General features: G+C 38.1%; 4 protein-coding genes and 1 pseudogene across 5 annotated transcripts in view; 3 read left to right on the forward strand and 2 right to left on the reverse strand.

Annotated features, from left to right (window-relative positions):
* Positions 1 to 4,883: 4,883 nt before the first annotated feature.
* LOC149105750 (uncharacterized) overlaps positions 4,884 to 27,921 on the reverse strand; it is a 35,420-nt pseudogene continuing 12,382 nt past the window's right edge. The window contains exons 15-17 of the transcript XR_016201716.1: positions 11,108 to 11,218; positions 10,401 to 10,623; positions 4,884 to 5,496 (exon numbers count right to left, since the gene is read on the reverse strand). The product of XR_016201716.1 is annotated as an uncharacterized LOC149105750 (transcript). The remainder of the gene's footprint in view (positions 5,497 to 10,400; positions 10,624 to 11,107; positions 11,219 to 27,921) is intronic.
* Positions 12,259 to 15,312, forward strand: LOC149105751 (uncharacterized). The gene is made up of 3 exons (XM_089270766.1): positions 12,259 to 13,976; positions 14,629 to 14,863; positions 15,218 to 15,312. Exons 1-3 carry the CDS (start codon positions 12,846 to 12,848, stop codon positions 15,292 to 15,294), a joined length of 1,443 nt encoding a protein of 480 aa, XP_089126892.1. The 5' UTR covers positions 12,259 to 12,845; the 3' UTR covers positions 15,295 to 15,312.
* LOC110042334 (uncharacterized) lies at positions 16,016 to 26,345 on the forward strand. Its single transcript, XM_089270767.1, has 11 exons — positions 16,016 to 16,119; positions 16,361 to 16,476; positions 17,136 to 17,209; positions 17,936 to 18,213; positions 18,532 to 18,683; positions 19,052 to 19,136; positions 19,252 to 19,463; positions 19,819 to 19,911; positions 20,008 to 20,224; positions 20,429 to 20,515; positions 23,568 to 26,345. The coding sequence occupies exons 4-11, from the start codon at positions 18,018 to 18,020 to the stop codon at positions 25,169 to 25,171; spliced, it is 2,646 nt and encodes an 881-aa protein (XP_089126893.1). The 5' UTR covers positions 16,016 to 16,119; positions 16,361 to 16,476; positions 17,136 to 17,209; positions 17,936 to 18,017; the 3' UTR covers positions 25,172 to 26,345.
* On the forward strand, positions 22,078 to 22,859 carry LOC149105752 (uncharacterized). Its single transcript, XM_089271389.1, has 3 exons — positions 22,078 to 22,223; positions 22,320 to 22,536; positions 22,741 to 22,859. Exons 1-3 carry the CDS (start codon positions 22,107 to 22,109, stop codon positions 22,857 to 22,859), a joined length of 453 nt encoding a protein of 150 aa, XP_089127515.1. The 5' UTR covers positions 22,078 to 22,106.
* On the reverse strand, positions 26,077 to 27,702 carry LOC110042312 (uncharacterized). The gene is made up of 2 exons (XM_020747674.2): positions 27,450 to 27,702; positions 26,077 to 26,829 (listed from the first exon to the last, which is right to left on the reverse strand). The coding sequence occupies exons 1-2, from the start codon at positions 27,700 to 27,702 to the stop codon at positions 26,351 to 26,353; spliced, it is 732 nt and encodes a 243-aa protein (XP_020603333.2). The 3' UTR covers positions 26,077 to 26,350.

Genomic DNA, 27,921 nt, shown 5'->3' on the forward strand with positions numbered 1-27,921 from the left:
AAAAGAAAAGAGTGTATTGCAGCTGCATACTTTTGGCAGATAGATATTTTATGTCCAAAAATGGAAAGTTAGAGTGGATATGTTAATGCCTAAGCTAAGTTAAGTGATAGCATCATCTGCATAATCGAAATAATTGTCTCCAGACAAGTTTTAAAAAGCTTTGAAAAAATGAAAGAAATGTTCTCCGCATTTTTTCATGATCAGTGGTTGGTTTCTGGACATATCTTCGAGAATTATTCGCTCTCTGTGTTATAAACGGTGGGACAAAACTCTAAAATCCACTCAAAAAGCCTAATATTAACGAGCCACCAGCTGAATAGTTCTCTTCATGATAAAAGTTTTGAAGAACAAAGTAGATTAACTATTTCAAACTGTTACTGACGTCACAAGGGGTAATGGGGTTGTTAAATTAAAGAAAATATCGTAACAGTCCGTGTGTTTAACACGACATTTCAACCATGAACCAGTTTCATATAAAATATCGGATTTCTGTTGTTACAGTGTTTAAAATATTCTGTTGAGTTTCTTGACTTGAAACTCTCTTGTGCATGGTTGAAACACGCTCCTGCTGAAATTTATTAGTATTGTGTTGCGTTTTGTTAAGAAAATAAAGAAACCTGCTAAGTGTGTCTCCTGTCCGAGTTCACCCTAATTTAATGATTATTTTAGCTGCATTTGAGCCAAATAACTTACGGCTGAGAATGTTTTATTATTATTAAACTGCAAAGTTCTTTTTTACGGTTTCAGAATGCTTAACAATACCATTCTAATTTTTTTTGGAAAAGTTTTTCGTGTACTTGATTTAAAGCTTTCACCTATCCGAACTAGTGATAACAACACTTAATCTGTTGATAATCCATATATTTTACAATTTTCTTCCCTCTCAATTTTGTTGACAGTGACAGCTATTCATCGTTATATAGCCTCGAGAAACATCATTTTGTTTCTGAGGAAAACAGACAATAAGAGTTAATCCATTTGGATGAACTTCCCGTTGGAAATTAAACTCCCACATCTCTTTAAAAGAGCTGCAAGTGCAAACGTGTCGGGGAACAAAATATTGAAATTAAAACTGGAGGAAATACCAAATTAATTAGCCAACTAATTTTTACTCAAAACTCCGAACAAAATACCGAAGTACGTGACCACTCTATGTAATTCCCCGGGGTAATTCCATACATTTTCAAGGCAGATTAGTTAAATTCCTCGTCTTTAATTTAGATATGAACCACTTCTACGAATATGAAATACGGTCAACTTGAAATGCAGTCATACATGGTAGTAAAACCAACGGTGTTTCAATATCGCTACTGTTTATTTTAAAATGTCAGAAAATTGTCATTAATATTTTGTTTTGAATTGAGTAAAGTAAGCAACTTGCTGCTTGACTTAGTACTATTACTTTAGCTAAATTATTCATTAGGAGTGTGGCGGAGCAGTGTTTCTTCCGACAGTTGACGGTGTTATCGTTCAACTGAAATAAAAGCAGTTTACAACGTAGCCCATAACAAGGCTCGAAGAGCGCACATAACATCCGTGACCACTTCACCTGTCAGTCTGAGAATGTTGTGTATTGCATTTCTTGTCGTCGCTGCAATTGCCTGTACATCGGAGAGACTGGAAGGCGACTACGGGAACGTTTCAGCGAGCAACTCTACAGCATTCAAAACCGATCGCGCGAGTTTCCCGTAGCTGAACATTTCAACTCCGCCTCCCACTCTCTGGATGACATCATGGTCTGTGGCTTGAAACGGTGCTCTGGCAGTAACATCAGCCACAAGCAGCATGAAATGAAATTAATCTTCAAGCTGGGCACGCTTCGACCGAACGAACTGAACATTAACTTTCATTTTTTGTGACTGTGGGTCTCGCGCGTATTACACATACGCGCGCTAAAACAATGGTTTTCCTATTTGTTTACTGTGTACTTCATGCGCGCGCTAACCGCGCGTGCCTACGGGTACATTTTTTGTATGGCGTGGCTCACGGCAATCATTTCACAAACAGAAGAAGGGCTAAGCCCGACACGTTTAGACTAGTAGAGAAAATTGACACTTTTTAGAGCCTTTTTTAAGCACTTTTTCTCGCCCATAACAATTTCATAGTAAAAGAGAAATGTCAAAACCATGTTTGCTTTAGATTCATATTTTTTACCCTAGGAGGAGTCGTTGTTATGTGTATAGCGGGTTCTTACTATCTAAAAATAGTAACACACAGCTGTTTCGAGAAAGGTTGTCTTAACAAAACGTAAAAGCGTCCGCGACAATGTCGAAAGGTGTTATGGGTAATGGTGGTTCACGGTTGCTTGAAAAAGAAATTTAAGGTGGCTCTCTATAGTTTTACAATCGCACGCGCGCTTAGGGCGAAAGCTCAAATAATCTGCGCGCGATCAAAGGAAAACGTCAGTGTCTTTCGATATTTTATGACGTCAAAATGAGCACAAAAAGCAAAACTAACAGAGAATTTTCTCGCGTTTGTGCGAGTGGGGTGGTGAGATTTTCTTTTCCCATGGATCAACTCATAGTAAAGGCGTCTGTATTCTGATTAGCCCTTCTCTTAGCTTATCATCATCAATAGAAAATTTCAGTGTAGAGATCGAGATGGCCTTTGTAAGGTACTTACTGACACGGCAGTACCACTCGAGAAAAACTACATTAACTGAGAAAAGAGAACTGTGGTTTGGTCAGCGTTTTACTTCAGTGGTGCCAGTCCCAGGACAGAGCTCACGGTTAACAGGAAACCGTCGAAGGTGACAGCTGAGCCTGTGTTACAGAAGTCAGTGGAACAGCTTGTAGTTTTACAGCATCCAAGATTGGTTGTTTTATCACAATCACGGCCTTTAACTGGCTGGCTGACAAGTTGACGAGCATGAAAAACTTTTACACGGCGTAATACACAGTATCGCATGAAAGTACTGCTCAATAGCTTTCAATGGTCACACACTAGGGTTTCAATTGTTTTTTCTTTCTTCTCGGGCAAAATCGATCAAAAATGAGCGGCAGAGTCAGAGGCACGAAAATTCGAAAGTAAAGATGGTCATTTAAACTATTAATCGTAAGTCGTATTTGAACTTCCTTACTTGTATATTTAGAGCTAAATAGATCGCAATTCGATAAGAAATCAAATATTTTACGTAATTTGAAAGCTAATTACACAAGACAGCTAAACTAGAGCGCTTCATTAAGCCGATTTTCAAATGCTCAAAATACATGAAATACTGAATCTAGAAGACCCATGGCTGTGAATAATTAGCAGACATCCTTGTACATTTATTTTTGTCTTGATTACGTACGACATATATGACGCATGCGCATAGGCTAAGTCAGGTTAAGCAAGGTGAATCTCTGGTAAGTTATCATCAATATGCTAAAAATGTTACTCAAGTAAAATTAAAATGCTGATATATCCCAAAAAATATATTTTCGTTTTCTCTTTCATATCAGCTAAATTTCTGACTGAAAAGAAAAACGTTCGTGTTTGTGGCATTTTAAATTTCTTCAATAAATCGCGCCATTAGATAATCATGGTATATGTGTACAACAAAACAAGGTCAAGACCTAACTGGAAACTTTGAATACAACTATCATGATTCCCTAAAGGCGGGTTTAACAGAAGCAATTGGACTTTGGGAATTCACAGTAGAAGTTACGAAAAAATTATTTCTTTCCTCTTAGATGAAAATGAACACAAACAGAAAACAACGTGTTATTTTCACCCTGCTCTGTTTTATTGTTACAAGCTTTTATAACGGTGTGTCTGACACTTGTATTTATTTTCTACGTTTGCACTCTCAAAAGATACGACACGTTGCTATACTCTATTTAACATGGGGTTTACGCTTAGTTTATCGGCTAGTTTACAGGTACTCCACGGCCCTAGTATATTCTAAAAATGAAAACTAAAAATGTACATTAATTGATCATATCAACCTATAAACGCAGAGAACTAAAAATCTAGGGAATCGAATTACAAGAAATTCCCATATCAGTAAATTTAAGGGATCAAGTATTGTTGTTCATTTATTTAGTGCCTACTTTACTTCTAATATCATTTGCCAGCTCGTTCCATTTCTTTGCGGCAAAATATCTCCATGATTTGAGACCATAATCAGTCGTGTTAATTTTCGGCAAAGAAAGGATATAGTCATGTTGAAGATTATACTTGGATGAGCGTAAGGTGATAAGATCTCTAATTGCGGATGGAGTTTTGTCCGATATACAATTGTTTATTGTCAATAGCATGTCTTGGATTCTTCGAGTTTCCATGGATGGGACTCTGATTCTTTGCAAGACTCTTTGCAAAAGATCTTAATTACTACAAACAAAAAACTCCCTACTCTATCATTACATTCTCAATCTACTTTTTCTAAATCCACTTAACTTGAATAAAATAAGAAATCAAAACCAGATGGATTCCTGTAACTTGGAACTTAGTATGATGTTCGTGGAATTCAATCAATTAAAACTCAGTAACAAGATTCTCCTTCTTAAGGGATAATTACACGTTTGAGCGCATGTACAAGTTATAGCGTGAGTATAAACTACTGCCTTTTTTTATTTTTTACTGAACCACATTTAGTTCAACAACTACAGACTATGATTTGTGAAAGCAGAATAACTGATACCCAAAGTTCACTGAAGATGTCAACCCATTTATCGAGAAAATTTCGTATTTAGTAATGAACATTAATTTTTTTATTCCGGGCGCGAAGGATTTACTCTGGACTCACAGGTGTTATCTTTTTTCATCTGATTGTTTGATAAACAATAAAAAATGTATTAATTAAAACATACGAAAGGAATTCTAATGAGAAACATTACTCCTATCGGCGTGTTTTCGCGACTGACGTGAAAGACTTAAAGGAAAATTTCTTGCTATAACGTTATAGCGTGTTATAATACGGAGCCATAAAGCGATCCTTTAATGGCAATTACCAAAGAAGTAACCTCAAAGTAAACTGTTTATCTTAGACTAAGGATACGTGACTACTCGATTTTGTACTAACCTATTGATGGACATATCATCGGTGATATTGGAATTTTCAGATTATATTGCACTTCTAAAATTTACCAACAGTTTGTATATACCCTTATATATTTGCAAAGGTTTAATTTTACTGAACAGGGTGTGTAAAGCTAAGAATTCAAGCTCTGTGGTTTTTTCAGGTAGTTTCATAAAAGACTTCGACTTCGTCAGGTCGAAAGTTGTAACTACCCGCCAGGAATGATTGTGTGAAGGAGGATCCATAGTCGTTGTCGGGTGGCGGGCTGTAGGTCCATCCAAGGTTTGAGTGTGACATGGTGTTTGATGCAGCGTTGCTGGCAATGTGAATATCGTGTCCTCCAAATGTTGGTCCAAAGGAAGAGCAGATGTAGATGGACTCTTTCCGGGAACTAAACCCTCCTGTTTGATCTAGCTTTAGTGGCTGCCAACCAGGCTTGTTAACCAATGAGAAGAGAAAGGCTGCTGAATCGTAGTCATATCCACAACCGTAACCTAATTGGAATACACGATTAAAACAACATTAACGATGTTTACTGACACTTAAGACAGTTTCTTAATGTGGAATTACTACGTTAATTTGATTTGTTCACAAAATTTCACTTTTATTCGTAACTCGGCATTATTTCTTGTAGTGTTAATCTTAAGTTCTCTGGTGCTTGTATGTTAAATGTCTCCTGAGTTTTTAATAATTTCAATTCTGGGGTAAGCAAGCCCGGTGGGAGACTGGCAGTAAGCTCAAAGTAAACTGTTTGTTTACTTTTTGTACTAACCTATTGATTGACACATCATCGGTGATATTGAAATTTTCCGATTATATTGCACTTCTATAATTTACCAACAGTTTGTACATACCCTTATATATTTGAAAAGGTTTAATTTTATTGAGCAGGGTGTGAAAAACTAAGACTCCAAGCTCCGTGACTCCTTCAGGTAGTTTCATAGAAGACTTCGACTTCGTCGGGTGGGAACTTGTAACTACCAGCCAGGAATGATCGTGAGAAGGATTCATGGCTGTTGCCAGGTGGCGGGTTGTAGGTGTGTCCAAGGTTTGAGGGTGAGTTGGTGCTTGATGCAGGGTTGTTGACAATGTAAATATCGTTTTGTCCAAATGTTGGTCGAGAGGAAGAGCAGCTGTAGATGGAATAGCTTTTGTGATAACTATACTTTCCTGTTTGATCTAGCTTTAGTGGCTGCCAACCAGGCTTGTTAACCAATGAGAAGAGAAAGGCTGCTGAATCGTAGCGATATCCACAACCGTAACCTAATTTGACTGAAATACACTATGGAAAGAACTGTTATTCTCGTTGCATTGCCTCGAGAAAACACTTCTGTTGCTGACAAAAAAGGATAGGTAGTTGCACATTAGTGAAAAGTTTCGGAAAGTGAGAGAAATCTTCGGTAAATGCCAAATTTAATCTTTCAAGACAGTTTGAGAAGATCAACAACGCTCTTATTGATTTTCTCGTTGTGGCTAGAGAATACACCCCCTCTCTCTCTCTTTTTTTGTGTTTTTGTTTTTTTGTTTTTTCTTTTTTGTTCTCGCACTGCTTCCCCCTTCCCCACGATATATATATAGAGGTGTCAGAGCGGAAAACCGTAATAAGCGTAATTATGTATGTAAGCATGTGCGAGTTGGTGGGGAAGGAAATGGAGGGAAAAAAAAGATTCGAGCAAGGCAAAATGGCAAGAAAATAAATTCATGCAGAAGAAGGGTCGCATTTTGGTATCAAACCAGTCTAATTATGACTCAATCAAGATGTTTAAAATATTGACAAATTTTCCAGTGTTCTGTCACTGGATCCCATTTATATAAAGCCACTGTGTTTATTTTGAGTCTCATACCTTTATCAACTATTCACAACTTTATATATATCGTAATTATTTCTCAAGATAAAAGCAACATAACTCACCCAAATTCCCTTTCTTTGATTGCTCGGTATTTATTATAAAACATTTACAAAAGTTGTACAATAAATAAGTATCCAAAAATTAATAGTAAACATCAAATACCAAAATGATTTCTAATGGCTTCCTCCTCTCCCACTGTCTGTACATTTTGGAAAAGCTGTTGCATTAACCCTTTGCACCAAACTTGTGAGGTGCACATTCATTAATTCAAAAGACACGCCAAACAGCTTAACAACTTTCCCTTGAGCTATCTCCGTAGACTCCTCCACATAAGGAGGGTGGATAAAATTCTGGACACGGAGGTCCTGTAACGGAGTAGCATCCTGTGCACACAACCTCTTACAGAAAGCACGAGCGAAATGGGCTGGCCATGTTGTCTGAATGCCAGACAGTCGACTGCCCAAACGGCTGCTTTATGGAGAACTGAGTCACAGCAAGCGCTCAGTTGCAAAGAATCCCTCAAGACCTAGGTGCAGGCGTCAACGTCAACATTTTGGAGTCGCTTCCTCTGGACCGTCCCACCAAGCGAGGGAAGATCACCGCATAGAGGCCCAGAGCAAACGCGCGCCATAGGCAAGCAAATATGGTAAGAAACAGATTTTAAAAAATTCGTGTAAAGGGTTACAATTGAAAAAAAATATCTTGAACTGTCAACTGGAGAAAAAGATTCATGCGAGCCAAAATTGCGCCCCCTTCACTTCTCCAGTAGTCCGTCCCTTACTATCAGTCCACTGGTCTTTCCACAATTGCAGCCCGCGTTATTACCTGAGCCCGCAAGTGGGGTTAGGGATGCGCAGAAAGCTGTGCAGTACGTTTTTCCGCTCTGAATATAGAGGTTGAAGTAGTATGGTACCCATACCCTGTGCGTTCGTGAGTTAAGATTTGTTTAGATCAAACCTAGTCATGCATTCGATTTAACTTCATCCAGATCCTCTACTCTGTCCTGAAAAAACTTTCCTTCGTCGAGTTTTATTCTTTTGAAGACTGGTTCATTTAATTCCCTTGGACGCTTTATTTCATGAAGCTCTATTGCGCACATATACAAAGTACAAATTCTGGCTCCATGAAGGTAACGAGTGTCCATAGAAAGGTATAATCTCTTCTTTTCAGTCTCAACTTTACTATTTTCTACTTTCACATCGTTGTGTCCTACGGCTGCATGGAATATACATGCCTTCAGTTTAATTGATTAAAGAGCTGCTATGTATAGAAAAATATAACCTCAACCAGGAGCCATAATCGGGGACGGAGACCGTAAGCGCGCGCCATTTCTAGTATTGGGGTTGTCCCCATGATATGGGACAATAATTCTATTTTTAGAACAAATTGCGCCATCGCCTGCAGCACACGCGCGTACATGCTGCAAGGATTTTTGCGGATGTCGCGCGGGGGAAATGGCGTCCGAAATTCCCGAAATTTTTCATGTTTTTGGCCCACAACTCAACGCGTTTACGTCTGTTGGAATTTTGCTTAAGTATCTTCGTCGTAAGGTGCTCCAGTTTGAGTGAAGTGAGACAGTGTCGAATTTAGGTATGTTCCGCTTTAAGCTTAGATATATATCGCTGACCAAGTTGTGTTCCGACGGACGCTTCTTTTACATGAGCTGTACATTACTCCACTCTAAGTTTCACATATGTTGAAGATTAACAGCTTTTCCAAAACACAGCAGAAAACTAGTTGGGTATATTTGGATATAGCAGCGTTTCATGACTTCAAAGTTTTCCTCCTCTTGCCACAGGCTTGCGAGGATTTCGCCAGAGTCTATCTCGACCGAAAAGTAAACCAAAAAAAAATAATTCCAAGTTTGAGTTTCGCCTGAATTGTAAGCAACGCTTGATGTTTTATCAAGGCCCAATAAGCGACAATAACGTTTATGTCGGTAGATGCTGCTCAGTTTTGTTTGTGTAAAAATCCAATAAATTGTCTGTTGTCGATGAATAAGAGCGCCCGCCGATGCGTGTTTTGTACAGTCAGTAAAACATGACAAATTGGACTTCCCCACTTTTGTGAAAAAGGTACATCGAACTCATATAATATCTCTAGTTTTTAAACATGATATGTTTAAGGTTGATAAATGTTTGAGAACATATTAAAAGCTTAGCTGAAAATATGTGAATACAGCAGAAATAATCAGCAAAATTACGATGACGCTTTCTTTAATCAACTCGAATAACGATTTTGATTTTTTTTGGTTGAGTTATCAAAACTCCTTGTTTGTTTTATTTTTGCCGTGTAAAATTTCACTATGTTAAAGAAACACACATGATATTAGTAGCCTTTTGGCTTTGGTGAAAATTGCTGCAGCAACTCAGCACAAAAGACCTCGAAATAAATCTTTGTCAAGGTTTGTTGACAATTGAAAACACCGACTCGGACTTGAAAGAGCACGCGCTGCACTATGCAAATGAGCTACTGAATGTACGAGTCAGACTTTCCTTTCAAAAACTTTTGCAAACTCACCAAAGAAACAGAAACCATAAGAAACTATCTAAAACAGGGTTGGATTATGATTAAGCATTTTTTGGGAAACTCATAAATCAACTCGATACCAGAGTAAAGAATTTTCTTACATAACTTTTCTTCACAGAACAAACGCAAAAACTTACGCGTACAACTAGCGCGAGCAGATATTATTCATTCACAGCGCGAAAAAAAAGTCACCTTTTCCATTAGCTTAGAGCATAAAACTACATATAAGAGTCCTGGTTCTTATTCCCTTCCTTATTCCCTGCCATCGCTGTGAAAAATCTGCATGAGAATCTCGCAGCTCTCACCATTTAATCACTCAACATGACAACATTCACGCGAGAGCCCCAGACACGTGCGTGGATCCACGCGGATATATGACGTCAGGATGCGCCATTTGTTCTAAAAATAGAAAAATTGTCCCATATCATAGGCGCGCGCGGATCCCAAGATTTACGGTCTCCGTCCTCGATTATGGCTCCTGCCTCAACTTAACTTATTTTCACGTGGCTCGATACCCTTTGAGAAAGCAAGAGTTGCCACACTTTCGATTTCCATGAGAGCCGAGATACATGTCTGTACAAAATACTTCAAGTCAACAAGCTGCGTTTTTACATATTTCTGGATGCGAGCCCCATGCTAGGCTTACAACTCTTCAAAAGCTGGTTACGCTCCTGCTGCAGATGTTAAAGCTTTTTATTTGTAGTTTGTTTCATAGAAGACTTCCACTTCGTCTGGTTTAAAGGACTGACTTCCCGCCGGAATGATCGCGTAACTTGCATGGTCTGCCAAACGTTCGACGATTGATGGCGAATCATGTACGTTTGATATCAATTTATATCAAGCTTTCGCTTGTGACGTGTCCACACTTAAATGCAAATGAGGGCAATTAAGTTCATCTTATAATACTTGAATTTTTTTTGAATTACCGATTAAGAAGATGCGAGGTGATGGGCTCGGAGAGCTAATAAATCATAATTAGAGAGGGAATCTAAATCTGAATTAAATTGAATGCTACTCACCCCACGATGCACCCGTATATCCCCCAAAGATGTACTTCCCTACACGGATAATTGTCACTGTTGTCGCATAATGAATGAAAAGTAGTGCTAGCCCAGCCATCCACTGATGCAAGCCAGCAACGCTTCCAAAGAGTCTTACTTTGCCTGACGGGATTTAACCACTTCCTTAAATTGGTCAAGTGGCTGATGTTCTTGTTCAAAATTTTTGAAGCCCATAAACTAGCTGTGGTAAATGAAAAAAATAATTCAACTTAATCTAATGAGAACATATCTAAAGGTTCTGGAAAAACAGGAATAGTTTTTATCAAAGAGAATCAATATGACAAGTGACATTTAAATTTTCTACTCGATCAGTAAGGGTATCTTTTACGTTCAGTCCCTAAGAAAGTATCCTGAATATATATGGGTTATTGACCATGCGTGAGGGTAAGATGCTGGATATTGGCCAATATCCAGCCATCTTGACCAAACAAACTTGGTCAATAAAGGATTTATTATAGGGAAAAAGAACACTATTTTCTTGCAGGACACAGCGCGCGGGTAATCCCGAGCGGGCAATAGAGCGCCATCTTGCCGCCCAGGTAGCCAATCACAGCGCAGAATTCTGTTCATCTGGCCAGCTCACGGAGCTCGCCATATAGTAATATGTCACACCTCCGAATTAACACATGCTCAGGTCAAGGTACAATGTCTGGTTTTAAGCTCACCGTCACAGTGGCGACCATAATGAAATGGCAAACAGTCACAGCTATATCCATCGCTGTCTACATTGCAAGTTCCTCCGTTTAGACAAGGACTGCTGTGACAAGGGCTAATATCTGAACAGGGTGAAAAAAAATAATAGTCACGTCTTTACAAATGCAACCTAATAAGTAACTAACTGAGTTGGTATGTAAGTCAGAAAGTGAGTGAGTGTGTGCGTGAGTGAGTGAGTGAGTGAGTGAGTGAGTGAGTGAGTGACTGAGTGAGTGAGTGAGTGACTGAGTGAGTGAGTGAGTGAGTGAGTGAGTGAGTTAGCATGTAAGGAAGTAAGTAAGGAAGGATGGGAGAGAGGGAGGGAGGAAGGAATAAAGGAAGGAAGTCAGTAGGTCAGTCAGTCAGTCAGTAAGTCAGTAAGTCAGTCAGTCAGTAGGTTAGTAGGTCAGTTAGTCAGTAAGTCAGTAAGTCAGTCAGTCAGTCAGTAATGCCAGGAGTATCAGTAGTTCACATAGTGTGATACGGTCTGGGTGAGGGTAGTTCTGAAAAGAACTGTTGTTGGTGACTGACGTTTCGACAACCTGAGCGGAAGTCATCTTCAGAGTCAGGTGAATAGTGTTTGTCATTCGATGTTGTTATAAGTCTGGTCCGTTAAACGTGATTGGTCAGTTTAGCCATGATGGTATTGACTGAAAGACTCGTGTAAAGTTTGTCATCAGTCATCGGTCGGTTTCAATCCATCTATTGTTAGTCAAATCGGTCGGTTTTTGGTCCTTCTATTGTTAGTCAAATTAAGTCGGTCTGTTAGAAGTCCGTTTGTCGGTTAAATACGTTTCGTTTCCGTCGTGGATAAGTCGTTTGTAAGGCGTCGGTAGCTGTTGACATCTGTTAAAAGGCGTTTGTTCTAGGTTAGTGTACCAGTTTCCCAGAGTCAGTCGTTGAAAATAGTTTGTACTGTAGGTTCGTCAGCGTAACTACTTTTTAAAAAAAAGCACTGAAATCATCCCGTGACGAAGACTGGTTTGCTTATAAAGCAATGCGAAATCATGTGACGAACTCAGTAAAGAAGGCGAAGCAAACATACAACAAGAAATTAATTGATAACCATAAAGATGACACCAAAGCTTTCTGGAGAACAATGAAGATCATTCCCGGGGACATGAGGAGCTTTGACCGCGAAAAAAATTCTCAGCGGGATGCAAGAAAATGATCCGCCTCCTGATCTGCGGAGTGTAAAGAGTTGTCAATGAAGCCTTCGCGTATCTGTCGACAGAACATTATGAGTTGTTTGCCGGCTGATTATTTTCTCAGTTCTTACACAATGCTAAATAATCCATACCACGGTTCGAAATTATTAGCGCACCGTGACTCTTTGACAATGATCGGACAATCGAATCGTTCGGGCTCACCGGGAGCCTGTTCGCAGGCTAAAAACCCGTCGAGTTTATTAAAGCAGTAGTGGCAAGGCGGCCTTAATTTGGACATTTAATAGTTCGCTGTTACGCGGTTATACACTGGAAAGCGGGACTAAATATGAAACTTATCGCTTCGTTTTGAAATCGCTGCTTTTTGCTTTCAGTAAGTTCCATTCAAAGCGAAATCTTGGCATAAATTCTGCGAGATGCGGGCGGGAAGCGACACTCGCGAGGGACGAGGAACGCGCGCGCATCATTTGTGATGCAATCACTTGTGTACATGTACATTGCGTACAAGGTACCCACGAAGTCTGTGCATGTAGCAGTTGGTTAAATGTTTACTAAACTGGTAATAATCTACGTTGGCGGCAATTTCAAATTGCTAAAGCACCATGTATTTTATTTCGATGTCATTGGCTTCACCGGCATGGAGGAAGATCCGTCTCCGCCGGCGCCGGCAGCATCGAAGTTCGAGTGGTCTTCGCTCGCCAGAGTTACAAGCGACTCTCTTGATCCGCAGAAAGTATGGTATGTGCTTACTAAAGAGTTGTGTGGTGGAGTGAGGCCATCGGACTTTTCTCGAAATAGTATATTTACCAATTTTCCCGACGAAGTCAAGCTCGTCGTAACGCGCGAACTCAAGCCAGCCAATTCCGCGAGATGGAACAGACAGCCACGTAATATGTTCGTAGCATCTTCATTTGGACTGTGTGCCGGACTTCTAAGACAGAGGGAAATTCCACCTGACGGTCTAATCAGTTCGCCTTTCTTCCAGTCTGTCTTAAAACTGGTAAATTCAATTACCTTTGACTTGGAACCATCGAACGTGAAAGACATTAATTCTGGCGGGAAAACACGAGTAGTTGATTTGCTTGCTCAGAGGCAACTGGAAATCGGGTCGCTAGAGGCCGAGTTAAAAACACTTCATTCGAAGATTATTGAACTCGAGTCTCAGATTAACGAAAGAAATCCGGCACATTCATGGACACGCGATTCACCATCTCTAGAGTCCACGATATCGTGTAGTTCGACACCATCGTCTGCTGGAACCTCCCCCACATCATCACCAGCTTCCATTGAAGATACTAAGAATAGTCCACTGGGATCAACAACCAAAAAGAGAAGAATAGCCAGCCAGTGTAGAGAAGTGATGTCATCCCTAAACGATGTAAGCGAGAAGTATCGTGATTCCATCTCTTGTGTGCTAGGGAACACTTTCCTATTTGGAAATGACTCGGAGAAAGAACATGTGAGGGATACCATATCTGAAGTTGTGGACATGGTCATGGATGCTAAGGGTTCAAAGAGAGGCCTTTCAGAACTGTTATCATCCTCCACTTATCAAAGGATCATTGAGAGCATGAGAGTCCCAGACTGGGCACTTTTGTATTTTAAGCTCCAAACCAGGCTTCCAGATTCAGCGTGGCAGACGTTGTTGAATTTAACTCAGCTCGGGAAGAGTGGGGTAAGTTTATTCCAAATTCTATTATGATTTTTCTAAATACACCGATCATTCACTGGTTACTAGTTTAGTTAGGGATGATTAGTTGATCTCTTTATTTTGTAATCTTCGCTGAAGGATTTACAATAGATGAATAAAGTCACCATACCATCCCATATAAGGGAGCACCCCTCCCCCTACATTCTAGCCTTGATCCTAAAACCTGCCTTCTGTTACCATATTTTCTTGATTATGTGTTCAATGTCTCTGGCTAATTTGAAAATAACTACTTAGTTTGTTTATTTGCTGTCAAACATACAAGTGATAATAATTTCTCCACTGGGCTAGGAATGCCATAGACCATAGGTTAGATTCCTGTTGAAAAATTGAGTCTTTGAGTTACAGACTATTAAAAAAAAAAAGGAAAAAAAACACACACACAAAAATCAAAACAAAACAAAGCTAAAAAGCAAAGTAATTAAAACAATTACAAACAAAAAAACAATCAATTTTAGAAAAACAAAACAAAACAAGCATTAATTGTGGTACTTCAGCCAATCAAGTTGAATTAGTATTTGAGCAGCAGTATTAAGCACCTATTGCAACCAAAGCAATATACTGTCATTGTTTATTGTTTAGGCTGACCTATTTTTTATTACCCTTTATTTTTCTTAAGAGAGTTGAGGATACTCCTGTACTTCTTACTAAAAATGAAATCAAGGCAGTGAAAAAACTTGTCTTCTCTGTGGTGAGGAAGACCCTGAAGATCACCAAGATGGACACAGACTTTGATGCCTGTAATGTTGACTTGAGTGGAGTGCTTGTTTGGGCTATAAGAGAACAACGCCTGTTCTCCTCTGACACAGAAGGCATGGAATTCAATATCAAGCTTGATGGTCGTCCCCTTGGAGGTATTCAATGACCATTAATGTTGCATTTTCTGCATGTTAATTTGTCTTTGGAATATTAGGCTCCTATTTACTTTTAACTGAAACTTTGTTTGTAATTTGACATGAATTCCAACTTCCATGCAAATTTTCAGTGACCACTGTGCATACCCCATTATGTACTGTAACCTCTTTAAGGTGGGATTATTGGGTGTAACATTGTCAAATCTGTTGCCAACTGTGGTTTTCAGCCAAAGCTAGCTGTGCGTTTGGGTAATTATTTCCGTCACTTAGGCTTTTTTTAAAAAATTACATTACATTGCATTGATTATTTATATCTAAGCTTGGACCTGGCTATTGTTTCTTTTTGACCCAAAGGGAAAGATCAGGTGGCTGTTGGTGTTGCTCCTATCGATTTTTCCAACAAGAGCTCAGAGAGTGCACTGTCTATCTAACCACTTGCCATCACAAATTGTAAAGAGAAAAGGTAAGTAGTAATTTTGTGTTTAACTGACATAGACACATACTAAACTGTACATATGAAGAACATCAAGCTTTTGTAACTTTGAAATTTAAGTAAGATCTTGAGTCTACATTTAATGATATGTTTATTATGTATTTGTAATATTGAAATATATTTCCAAGTATCTAATGTACCAGCAAAACTGGGCTAACTCTGTAATTTGTCTAGATCAGCTGTCAACAGGTTTAATAAAAGGTCTCAGCCTTGCAAATTTTTATGAAAGGTTCGGCTAGGTTGGGAACTTAGTACTACAAATTACTCAGTGAAGTACATGCACAATAATCCTAATATTACTATACTTTACAAAGAAATTTCCTAAGTGGTTGAAAATCATTAAAATGCCAGATCATGTTGAATTAATTTTGAAGTCCTGAATATGATTAAAAAAAAAATTAATTAATTAACAAATAACAACAGGAACGTTTATTTATATTGACATTATTAGTTACAGGGTTGTTTTCTTGGTCTGTAGTTAAAAAAAGGCTAGTCGTGGCAGGCCAAGTTAATTATATTGAAACTAACAATCAACCCAAATCATTTTTAAATTAATTTTTTTTTAATTGATCCTACTGCTTTTTTTTTTATTGGTGCTTTATGATTAGAATAGTTACATACTAGATATGATCTTATACAATTTCTTGTTTCATATTTAGAGGAAACTTAAAACAGCTTATTAGGAATCTCAATTCCCAAAAGAACCACATTAAAAAGCATGGCATTGTGGTAGATGGCAAAAGATACAGTGTCAAGTTCACAGGTATTTTTCAGATCTTGCTTGATAAGTTAGTATATTTAACATTATGGCTTGAGTATTCCTGTTGTTCTTGTTGTTTCTCATTAGTATGCTTTGGAATATATGAGCTTATTAATTTCTGGATTTCTTCAGTTTACATTTGAAACAAAATGATTAAGCTCAATAGTCTTTAATCATTCTTTAAAATACCAATTGATCCTTACGATGGGAGAAAATCGTAATGAATGTTCTAATTTTGTTGTAGTGACACTAGATTACAAAGCACTGTGTCTTCTTCTGAACAAAAAAAATAACGAAGACTTTGTTCTTGGTGGAAAAGGCTATGGTTCCGAATTTTGCAGCTTTTGTGATGCCATATGGGTAAATATAAATGTTTGATGTCATTATAATGTGAAAATCACTGACTCCCAGTCCAGCTTTTAAAATTCCTCAAAAATGGGTTGAACTAGTTTGATTTTCTCTTTTTCTGCTCACAGATTTTGTTGTTGCAGACTGTGGTGCTATTTTTAAACTGTACAGCATCCAGAAAGTTTTACTTTGCCAAAATCCTGATGATGATGATGATGATGATGATCACATCATCATCAGTCCATACAGTTTTGACATAAGAAGTCTGCAACAACATGAACAAAGTATCTTTATGTGTTGGACATCTAAAGAAGATGATCTTAGTTAAGAGACAACCAGCCATTATGATACATGGCCATAAGTATTGATGTAGGATGCTGCATTAGTGCTATAGAAACTTAAATCTTCCTTGTGCAAGCATAGTACTAATAATAATAATTACCCGAACAAGATTAACACTGTATCGCATTTGTCACATTTCTAGAAATATTATTAAAGCTGTTTCATGTACATTTGGTGTAGTCTTTTTTTCAACATAACCATGAAATATTTTCAATAGCATTTACTAGTGCAGCCATGCGTTATCACCTGTATACAACTTTATGTGTGCAGAACAAGACGCTAGAGCTTCACAACTATCCATGTACTGTAATTATCTTTGTTTATTAAAGGCATGCACATCCCATGGAGCTGATCCAGATGAAGCTTGCATAGACTGCTTACGATCAAAAGCAAACATTGGAAGGTAATTTTATTCTGAATTCTTTCTTTTTTGAAATGTAATCAGATGTCCAATGAAAAAAAAACAACAACATAAAAATGACTTTTGCATCTAACTGTTGGAAGCTTGAAAAAGAAAACAAATGTTATTATAATAACTATGTTTAGATACAGATTTTGTGTGGGAGTTCAAATAGGGTTAATTTACTAGCAAGATTGAGTGTTACTTAGGGCTTCAACTGCAATCAGTCCTGGTATTGCCAAATACCACCACACTTGGAATCTGAAAAAAAAAAATTAAAACAAAATGGAAATCCCAGACAGGAAAAGAACAATGTAACTGACTGCCAAATCTTTTTTGGCAAATATAGCCTCAAAGGTGTTGGAACTCTTGTCTGGAAACCAATGTCTCTATCTGACAGGTTTCTTAATTTTATTATTTATCTGGTGTTTCTTGAGAGGGAACCGAAGCTTACGAGCCCGGCGGTTTTTAATAGGTTCCCTCACCTAAGCTCACAAGCCCCATTTTGCTTTGTATCCTTTAACATATAAATTGTGGTTTTGTATCTTCTTTGTAATCTTGTATATTAATTAGTGTTATTTATTAATCATTGTATTCAAATTCTATTTTTGTTTTGTTTGTTTGGCAAATGAAAAAAAAATTAAAAAAATTATTATTATCATTATCATTATAATTATTATTACTATTACTATTATTATTATTTTTTAATTTTTGTTACTTTTTTTGAAGGAGTTCAGGTCTTCGTGATGACTTAAACTTTCTTCTGGAGGAAGATTTATGTAACATAAATCTCTGCTCCTTGCATTGCGAAATGCGAAATTGTGAACAGCTTTTGGGTTCTCTTGGTTTGTTTGCGTATCGCATTGGAAGTCTTGAAAGGTTGAATGAAGTCCTGTCTAATTATGGTTCTGAAAACTGTAGAGGATTTCCACGCATCACCATTAAAGAAAGAAAAGGGCAGCAGACTGCAATAGAAAAGCACAACATACAAGTAGCGTCATTCCCAGGTACACATAATAATTGGCCTGACATGAATTATCAGACTATGAATTACATGCTTTGCGTTTCCGTTTTTAAGTGTTGATTGCAGGCCCAAGGAAATGTTTAAGATGAATATTGAACATGTATATTCCAAGTTACTCGTAATTGATGCAGTATCATTATATTTACTAACAATCACAGTGTTCAAGGAGGCTCAATGGACCAATTTCTATATATTAAAATTCAGCCTAAAACAATAGAGGTCTATTGTTTTAGGTTGAATATTAATATCTCGAAATTGGTCTATTGTTTAACCATTTTTATTTACATTATTTTCATGCCAGGATCTACTGAAAGGGAAATTCTGAAAAACTTTGAAGAGATTGTGGAGACATCCTTGCCACTCGAGAAACTGAAGGCATATTATGAGGAATGTGCTGGCTCAGCAAAGCAAGTGGTCTTGAGCTATGTTACCTTCTTTGAGCAAAGGAAATCAGTAAGTACTAACATGTAGCATAAGAAAAAGGAAGACAGCTGTTTCTGAACTCATTATAATCTTTATAGTTGACATGTTATTTTCCTCATAATCAAGAAGGATCCCTAGACAAAACTATATAACCTGGGAAAACTAGACTGTTCAATCTGGTCCAGTGTTGGTATCGCTAAGTCAAATATTCAAATGATTGGCCAAGGCAAGTTCAGACGATGTATGAATTAAATCCATGTAGTTTTGAGGGCAAGGAATCTTGTATACTGACAACTATTTTGCTCCTTTTTTCATTTTGTAGTTACCACATGTTAGGCAATTAAATGAAGAAGGCTAAAGTAAAATCAATATCATACTTATATTTGTACATTTTGTAGTTCATAGCAGATATTCTTGAGAATGGAGTATTTATGCGTGATCATGGGTCTAAACAGGAAAGAGTCAATCTTGTAGACAAAACAGGTAATTTTAACTACATCCATTTTTAAGGTGTCAGTGCCAGGTACCTAATTTGTAACTTGCCTCATCTGTTGGTGTTGTTGTTTTAAGCTATGTTGTGTTTGTTTTTTTGTTTTAGAACTTAAATCATTTCTGGAGGAGCATAAAGAATACTGGGCTAATAAACTTGAAGAAGTGGAGGAAAAGTTCTTAGCACTAGATCAATGTCAAGGAACACTTCAGGGGCCAAAACAGAAAAAGAGGAAAAGATCCGAGAAAAAGCCACAAGCAGATGTCAGTGATAACTTCTCCAAGCTTGCGGGAGAGCTTCAGATTGAGTTCTTCAGCAAGGTACATGAAAAGTTATTTTTTAAGCTAACAAATCTGTATGAAAAGGTGGCCATAATAGAGACACCTATAGAAATAGATCTTCCCTGTGGTATAAATTGAATTTTTTCCCTTTCAGTAATACCATAGTGCAACCTTAATTATCAAGCTAGATTGAGATTCTTATCAAACTAGCTGTAACATCACATAAATGTTTTTGCTAACAAATTTAATGGAACGTTATCAGGTATTCAACTGTGTTGATGCTTCTGTGAAAGTTTGATAAATTTAATCAATAATCAGTTTTGCTCTTAAATGACCTATCAAATATGTATTACACTTTTATTTTTATTTTATGTATCACACATTTATAATTCAGGTATGCTGTGATTGGCGAGGAATTGCTTTGACCATGCGGGACAAAGTGTTTAAACCAGAAGATGAAGAACTTATAGACATCCATGACATAAAGGTATACTTTGTTTTTTTAAACCTTGACTTACAAAATATACTCATTTACCATAAATATATCAATGATCGTTTTTTATCTTGTTTGTGCTTTTTTCAGTGCAAAGAATGGGGCTTCTTACTAAAGAAGTTATTTGGCCAACACTTGGGCACTGGTGACTATGGACATCTTGTTGTGGACCACAGTGCGATGCTTCTTAGACATTTTCGTTCCATGTACAAATATTCTGGTCAAGGATTTGAGTCGTCACACAAGTTGCATAGACAGCTATATTCCAAGGCTACCAATCATGATTCCTCTGGACCAGGCCAATCTTGTAAGTGTTGTAATAGAAACTGAATAAATCTAAAAGGGTTCTTAAAAGACAATAAGGACAACAGCTGCATGCACACTCTTCAGTCTGTGTGTTCCGGCCAAATGTTTCACTTAAGTAATATTACAGTAATATTGCAGTTTTCATGTGTGGGCTAGTGCAGTTCTATTATTGTGTCTAGAAAGTGATTTACTGAATATCTTTCAGTGAATCAAATACTCACCCACTGGTATGCAACCATGCTTCTGTCCCTACGATATGCATTCCATCAAGCAAGCGACTGCATTTATTCAGGCAAGTTACTAGTCAATAAACCAATTAATTAATTGCAGACTTACATGTAATCAAGTAATCTAATTCAAGATGCTCTATGGCATCATTCAGCTACCACACCAATATTAAGATTTGGAAGGAAAAGCATCGATGTCACCTCTTTTTCTGAACTAACAGGAGAGAGGTACATCGATAGCTTTGTCATAGACATCTGTATTGGAAAGTATTTGGAAGAAGCCAGAGAAAATGGGAATGATGACACCCTGTACTTCCCTTCTGAATTCTACGACTGGATGAAGTCAAGTGACAGGAGTTTCAAGCGAACACGGGTTGCAGACGTAGCATCTGACTTACTTTTGTTTGACAACTTACAGCAAATATTAGTACCAGTTCATCTGCCAAACCACTGGGGCTTAAGTGTTGTTGATGTGGCAAATATGGAGATGTACTTTGACGATGGCCTAGCGCGTGTTGCACCTCCTTCAGCACTTTCTTCAATCAAAGAGCTGTTAGACTTGTTCTTTGAAATGCATCCATCCCACCCTACCCTACAAACGAAGTTCTGGCAACATTGCACACATTTTAAACGTTTTGGAATGCCATCACAAGAACCAGTAGATCCCAGAATGATTGGCACTGGAAGCTGTGGGATTGGAGTCATTATGGCAGCAAACGATTTTATTTACAGAGGGTCTTCCTGCATTAACAAGTTCCAGTGGAGATTTAGCGAGATGGACATACACCGGAAAAACCTAATGTTACAAATTCTTAATTGGAGAGTGTAGCTTTCTTTTACCCTCAGCATTACTAAACTGTTGGTGGGTGTAGAGAATCCAGTTTGAGCTATTATCTGAAAGCAGAATGTAAATTTTTCGTAAACGAACTTTAGTTCCAATTCAACTGTTGTTATCTGAGGGCAGAATTTAATTTTTTTCCTATTACGAACATGAAATAATTCTGCCTTTCTTGGGTAGTCAGTTCAAATTCAACTGTTGTTATCTGAGGGCAGAACCTAGTTCTGTCTTTCTTGGGTAGTCAGTTGCATTTGGGCTGTTGTTATCTGAGGACAGAATGTAATTTTTTCCCTTGTACTAACAAGAAATAATTCTGTCTTTCTTGGGTAGTCAGTTCAAATTCAACTGTTGTTATCTGAGGGCAGAACGTAGTTCTGTCTTTCTTGGGTAGTCAGTTGCATTTGGGCTGTTGTTATCTGAGGGCAGAATGTAATTTTTTCCCTTGTACTAACAAGAAATAATTCTGTCTTTCTTGGGTAGTCAGTTCAAATTCAACTGTTGTTATCTGAGGGCAGAACGTAGTTCTGTCTTTCTTGGGTAGTCAGTTGCACCTATAGAAATAGATCTTCCCTGTGGTATAAATTGAATTTTTTCCCTTTCAGTAATACCATAGTGCAACCTTAATTATCAAGCTAGATTGAGATTCTTATCAAACTAGCTGTAACATCACATAAATGTTTTTGCTAACAAATTTAATGGAACGTTATCAGGTATTCAACTGTGTTGATGCTTCTGTGAAAGTTTGATAAATTTAATCAATAATCAGTTTTGCTCTTAAATGACCTATCAAATATGTATTACACTTTTATTTTTATTTTATGTATCACACATTTATAATTCAGGTATGCTGTGATTGGCGAGGAATTGCTTTGACCATGCGGGACAAAGTGTTTAAACCAGAAGATGAAGAACTTATAGACATCCATGACATAAAGGTATACTTTGTTTTTTTAAACCTTGACTTACAAAATATACTCATTTACCATAAATATATCAATGATCGTTTTTTATCTTGTTTGTGCTTTTTTCAGTGCAAAGAATGGGGCTTCTTACTAAAGAAGTTATTTGGCCAACACTTGGGCACTGGTGACTATGGACATCTTGTTGTGGACCACAGTGCGATGCTTCTTAGACATTTTCGTTCCATGTACAAATATTCTGGTCAAGGATTTGAGTCGTCACACAAGTTGCATAGACAGCTATATTCCAAGGCTACCAATCATGATTCCTCTGGACCAGGCCAATCTTGTAAGTGTTGTAATAGAAACTGAATAAATCTAAAAGGGTTCTTAAAAGACAATAAGGACAACAGCTGCATGCACACTCTTCAGTCTGTGTGTTCCGGCCAAATGTTTCACTTAAGTAATATTACAGTAATATTGCAGTTTTCATGTGTGGGCTAGTGCAGTTCTATTATTGTGTCTAGAAAGTGATTTACTGAATATCTTTCAGTGAATCAAATACTCACCCACTGGTATGCAACCATGCTTCTGTCCCTACGATATGCATTCCATCAAGCAAGCGACTGCATTTATTCAGGCAAGTTACTAGTCAATAAACCAATTAATTAATTGCAGACTTACATGTAATCAAGTTGTAGCATGTTACATTTTTTTTTACTTTCTCTCTTGGAAACCACAACATGCAGTTCTTAGTTAATGCCCACTTTGCTGGATGTAGCAGGTGTTACTCTTTTAATGTTTAGACAAAAGTGAAAAAATAACAGCCCGAGGAGATGTATTGGAATTTATGCCTTTGTTACACCTGTGTTATTAATGTTGAGAAACCTTTACCTAACCAAACCAAATTGGAAATTGATCAACTGAACGATTAATGATGTGTCTTTGTTATATAATAGTCATCTTTTAGTTAACATGGTGACAACTAGAGGAAGAGGGTCTTTCCTTTTTTCTACAGTTCCTGTCTCTGCATCCTCAGGAAAAGAAATTTTACAGAGTAGTTTTCATGACTAACAGGAGGTCTGAGAAGCTAAAATAAAATGAATAAAATTCATGAAATGCTTATCAGAGTGCAGGTTGAAGCTCAGTGTTTATCTTAAATTATTAAGTAAATTGCATGGTTTTCCATTTATTAACCTCTCTTTATTAGATTATCCACATGCAACGCAGTTGGGTGCTTAGGCACAGCCTATTAAATTTAGCATATTGGTATCTCACTGATGTCTGTGTGACAAGAACACGATTGATCAAGACAGACAGTTAGTAGGGAATATCTTTCCTTAATTAACTAATGTAAAATCGTCCTCTCTGCTTCTTTAGGCAAGAAAAAGTTCTGCTACCGTGGGTGCGGGTGGAAGAGTATTAGTACAAAAACATGGTCGGAGGAGACAAAGAAATGGATACTAACGATGAATGGCCTGTTCAACCAAATGTTTGGCAGTGACTTTCTTTCGTACAGTTACAACAAAGACCATGGAACCCATGTGACCAATGATGTGATATCGAGGCTCCGTGAGTATGATCATGTTTACTGGGAACGCGAATATGCCAAGCATGTGTCAGACAGCAGGGAAAATGAACTACCACTCCCAGAAGGCACCAATGATGACTTTTGTATCCCAGGAGCTTATCTGAATACAGACTTACAGCCTAATGCCCCTACAAAGTTATCAAAGCACCCTCCAGCAGTTAATCTTAGTACTTGCTTGCACAATGGCAGCCCCACAGACATAAGTCAGCCAACACCTATGGACGTGAGTTTTGAAATGAAACAAAGTGAGCAGACGCCCATAAATGTAAAGAAGGATGACTCTGTGACGGAAGAGCGTTCCTTTGATTCGGGTTCGGATCTTCGTGTTGCTATAGCTAAAGCTAAAACAAGAGCTGAAGAGGCAGCCCTATTCACCTTGTTACCACCAGTGTCCAGAAGTTCAGCCTCGGTTCTGCAGCCAGTCTACGGTGAGATGTCAGCTTCAGATCCTTACACTCTAAAGGAACGCCCCTGTGAAAATGTCATTGAGAAGGCACAGAAGCTGCTTGTTGATCAGAGAAGAAAAGGAATGCATCCATCTGGTATAAGCATTGTTGGAACAGGGCAGTTTTCAGAAGATGGCTTGTCCGTTCTAAGGAAGTTCTGCTCCCTGGCAGGTACTAAATGGAAAGTATCATCTGAAGCAAATTGGCCCTCCCAGTTGAAGTGCTCAGTGGCAGATCTGGTCCTAATTCAAGATGCTCTATGGCATCATTCAGCTACCACACCAATATTAAGATTTGGAAGGAAAAGCATCGATGTCACCTCTTTTTCTGAACTAACAGGAGAGAGGTACATCGATAGCTTTGTCATAGACATCTGTATTGGAAAGTATTTGGAAGAAGCCAGAGAAAATGGGAATGATGACACCCTGTACTTCCCTTCTGAATTCTACGACTGGATGAAGTCAAGTGACAGGAGTTTCAAGCGAACACGGGTTGCAGACGTAGCATCTGACTTACTTTTGTTTGACAACTTACAGCAAATATTAGTACCAGTTCATCTGCCAAACCACTGGGGCTTAAGTGTTGTTGATGTGGCAAATATGGAGATGTACTTTGACGATGGCCTAGCGCGTGTTGCACCTCCTTCAGCACTTTCTTCAATCAAAGAGCTGTTAGACTTGTTCTTTGAAATGCATCCATCCCACCCTACCCTACAAACGAAGTTCTGGCAACATTGCACACATTTTAAACGTTTTGGAATGCCATCACAAGAACCAGTAGATCCCAGAATGATTGGCACTGGAAGCTGTGGGATTGGAGTCATTATGGCAGCAAACGATTTTATTTACAGAGGGTCTTCCTGCATTAACAAGTTCCAGTGGAGATTTAGCGAGATGGACATACACCGGAAAAACCTAATGTTACAAATTCTTAATTGGAGAGTGTAGCTTTCTTTTACCCTCAGCATTACTAAACTGTTGGTGGGTGTAGAGAATCCAGTTTGAGCTATTATCTGAAAGCAGAATGTAAATTTTTCGTAAACGAACTTTAGTTCCAATTCAACTGTTGTTATCTGAGGGCAGAATTTAATTTTTTTCCTATTACGAACATGAAATAATTCTGCCTTTCTTGGGTAGTCAGTTCAAATTCAACTGTTGTTATCTGAGGGCAGAACCTAGTTCTGTCTTTCTTGGGTAGTCAGTTGCATTTGGGCTGTTGTTATCTGAGGACAGAATGTAATTTTTTCCCTTGTACTAACAAGAAATAATTCTGTCTTTCTTGGGTAGTCAGTTCAAATTCAACTGTTGTTATCTGAGGGCAGAACGTAGTTCTGTCTTTCTTGGGTAGTCAGTTGCATTTGGGCTGTTGTTATCTGAGGGCAGAATGTAATTTTTTCCCTTGTACTAACAAGAAATAATTCTGTCTTTCTTGGGTAGTCAGTTCAAATTCAACTGTTGTTATCTGAGGGCAGAACGTAGTTCTGTCTTTCTTGGGTAGTCAGTTGCATTTGGGCTGTTGTTATCTGAGGGCAGAATGTAATTTTTTCCCTTGTACTAACAAGAAATAATTCTGTCTTTCTTGGGTAGTCAGTTCAAATTCAACTGTTGTTATCTGAGGGCAGAACGTAGTTCTGTCTTTCTTGGGTAGTCAGTTGCATTTGGGCTGTTGTTATCTGAGGGCAGAATGTAATCATGATAACTATTTCTAACTCTTGCTTAAACTTGAAACTATTCTTTCTTTCGTTCTTGTCTAGTCCCAGTTCACCTGATGTTATCTGAAACAGATTGAACATATTTCTGTCTTTCTTGGATAGTCAGTTGTATTTGGAGTGTCGTTATCTAAAGCCATAATGTAGTTTTTCTCTTGTTTTTATTTGAAGCCATTCTGTTTTTCTAGTAGTCCTTCCACTTAACTGGTTTATCGTAAACATTGCAGTTGAAAAAAGCTTTCTATTATCATACATGTATATATCTCAGAGAAACGGTCAGCGAAAAATGTACATTATTGAGAGTTTCGTTGTACTTTCAAATTTATTCGTCACATAACATTGTAAAAAAAATACCCGCAGCTGTCTACTAAGCTGGAGAATAAACCAGCATATTGCCATCAAATTGCAAACAAGTTTATCAAATAATTACTTTGGAAACATAAAATCGAAGGGTTAGTTTTCCATGTTTAGATGACGAGAACATTTCTGGCCACCATATCAGTTCAAATTCGCGCGTTGCTCTTCCTTCGCCATACCCAACAACAATTTGGATTTGCTGCGTCGGTGTTTGGTTTGCCGTTCGACCGTGAGCCTTTGCTTTGGCCGCCGCAAGAGCGTCTCTTCCTGTTTGTTCCTGGGTACAGTCAGTAATCTCCTTGTCTCCAAGGTAAGACTTTTTTAAATTGAGCGTTAAACCACTTTTCTGCTCTAGGGTGGCTACTACATCACGTAAGTGGTAATCTCTGTAGTGTAATACTTGACAGGTTTCCTTCCATACCGGTGGGCGCAAGTGCCGCTTATCTCTTACACTGTTAGGAAATGCGTTGGGCATATCCGCAAGCAAAGCTTCAAAGTAATTTAGTGGTACGTCGTATCTTTCCACTCGACACCATTTTCCTAATAACCACAAATTAGATTCTTAGAGTAAGGGAGTGACATGGGGGGAGTAGGTAACAGTTATGTTTTTTGGTAATCGTTCTTTACGCTTGCTAAGCAAATGTGGGTCTGCAAGAACATTATTGGTTTTATTTCATTGGTATTCTGTGGAAGTAGCACGCTCAAATGTTGCGTTGATTCCTTGCCCATCTTTAAAATGTTAAAGGAGCTCAGTCACGGTATTCTGAGTTATTTTGGCCACATACAAAATTACCTTTAAATGGTAGTAAATCTGAAAATAACAGTTTAATAAGATAGAAAAACACCAAAGAGATAATGATAAACCATAAAGGAACAAGGATGGCTAAGGATGGAGAAGATTAACACGGATTACAAACGACGAATTTGAAAAATTGAGGCTAAACTTTTCAATATGCGCAAACCGTGACGTAGCTCCTTTAACATAGGGGATGTCGGTGCAACCGTAATATTCTTGCAATGTCGTCCATTTATTCGTTCGCGAGCGCTAGAACAATGAGCCTTTTATGAACAACATCCGCGAGATGACGGCATTTTCCACAAACGCTTTCAATTGACTTCACTAGGGTTTTATGTAAACATTCAGGAACGATAACACTTACCTTTGGCTTTGGGATGCAAGCAGGAGTTTATGCTTTCCACGATGCCTGCTATCCACAGTTTATAGGCTGTAGACCTACGTCCTTTCAATTTGTTTGAAGGAAGCTGCACGACTTCTTGTGCTTTATAAAACGGCAAAAAGGAAACCGATCGCGCTCCACGGTGCTTTACAAGTCTGTGTCGTTGAAGAGCATTTGTAGTATTGAAAGAGCCGGAGCAAAGATCGCAATGCGTCTTGTACACCGCTTTCGCCATGTTTTTAAGTTTTAAATGTTGTTGAATAATTAACCTCTTGACCGGAAGGGCTTCTCAATGAATGGCGGTATTTACTGGTCACAGGTACATTTGACGTCAAATTTCTTCTGTTGTTCACATTTCCGGCTCATCAACTAACTCTCTGCACTGCGTGGCAAAATGATAGAAGGTGACGTAATGCAAAATATTGCTATTTTTTAACTCGATTAACCGGAAGCG

The sequence above is a fragment of the Orbicella faveolata genome, unplaced genomic scaffold, assembly GCF_042242905.1.
Source record: "Orbicella faveolata isolate gen_17 unplaced genomic scaffold, um_ofav_v1 contig_34, whole genome shotgun sequence".
In the NCBI taxonomy this organism is placed as follows: domain Eukaryota; kingdom Metazoa; phylum Cnidaria; class Anthozoa; order Scleractinia; family Merulinidae; genus Orbicella; species Orbicella faveolata.

Bases quoted from the DNA above. Each gene is read 5' to 3' on its own strand.
- LOC149105752 (XM_089271389.1), top strand. From the start codon at position 22,107: ATGTATCACACATTTATAATTCAGGTATGCTGTGATTGGCGAGGAATT. The intron at 22,224-22,319 runs GTATACTTTGTT...TGCTTTTTTCAG, and splicing joins TAGACATCCATGACATAAAG to TGCAAAGAATGGGGCTTCTT. The intron at 22,537-22,740 runs GTAAGTGTTGTA...AATATCTTTCAG, and splicing joins CTCTGGACCAGGCCAATCTT to TGAATCAAATACTCACCCAC.
- LOC110042312 (XM_020747674.2), bottom strand. From the start codon at position 27,702: ATGGCGAAAGCGGTGTACAAGACGCATTGCGATCTTTGCTCCGGCTCT. The intron at 26,830-27,449 runs GTAAGTGTTATC...TGTGGTTATTAG, and splicing joins CTTGCATCCCAAAGCCAAAG to GAAAATGGTGTCGAGTGGAA.
- LOC149105751 (XM_089270766.1), top strand. From the start codon at position 12,846: ATGTTTACTAAACTGGTAATAATCTACGTTGGCGGCAATTTCAAATTG. The intron at 13,977-14,628 runs GTAAGTTTATTC...ATTTTTCTTAAG, and splicing joins CTCAGCTCGGGAAGAGTGGG to AGAGTTGAGGATACTCCTGT. The intron at 14,864-15,217 runs GTATTCAATGAC...TTTGACCCAAAG, and splicing joins TGATGGTCGTCCCCTTGGAG to GGAAAGATCAGGTGGCTGTT.
- LOC110042334 (XM_089270767.1), top strand. From the start codon at position 18,018: ATGCGAAATTGTGAACAGCTTTTGGGTTCTCTTGGTTTGTTTGCGTAT. The intron at 18,684-19,051 runs GTAAGTACTAAC...TACATTTTGTAG, and splicing joins TCTTTGAGCAAAGGAAATCA to TTCATAGCAGATATTCTTGA. The intron at 20,516-23,567 runs GCAAGTTACTAG...CTGCTTCTTTAG, and splicing joins AAGCGACTGCATTTATTCAG to GCAAGAAAAAGTTCTGCTAC.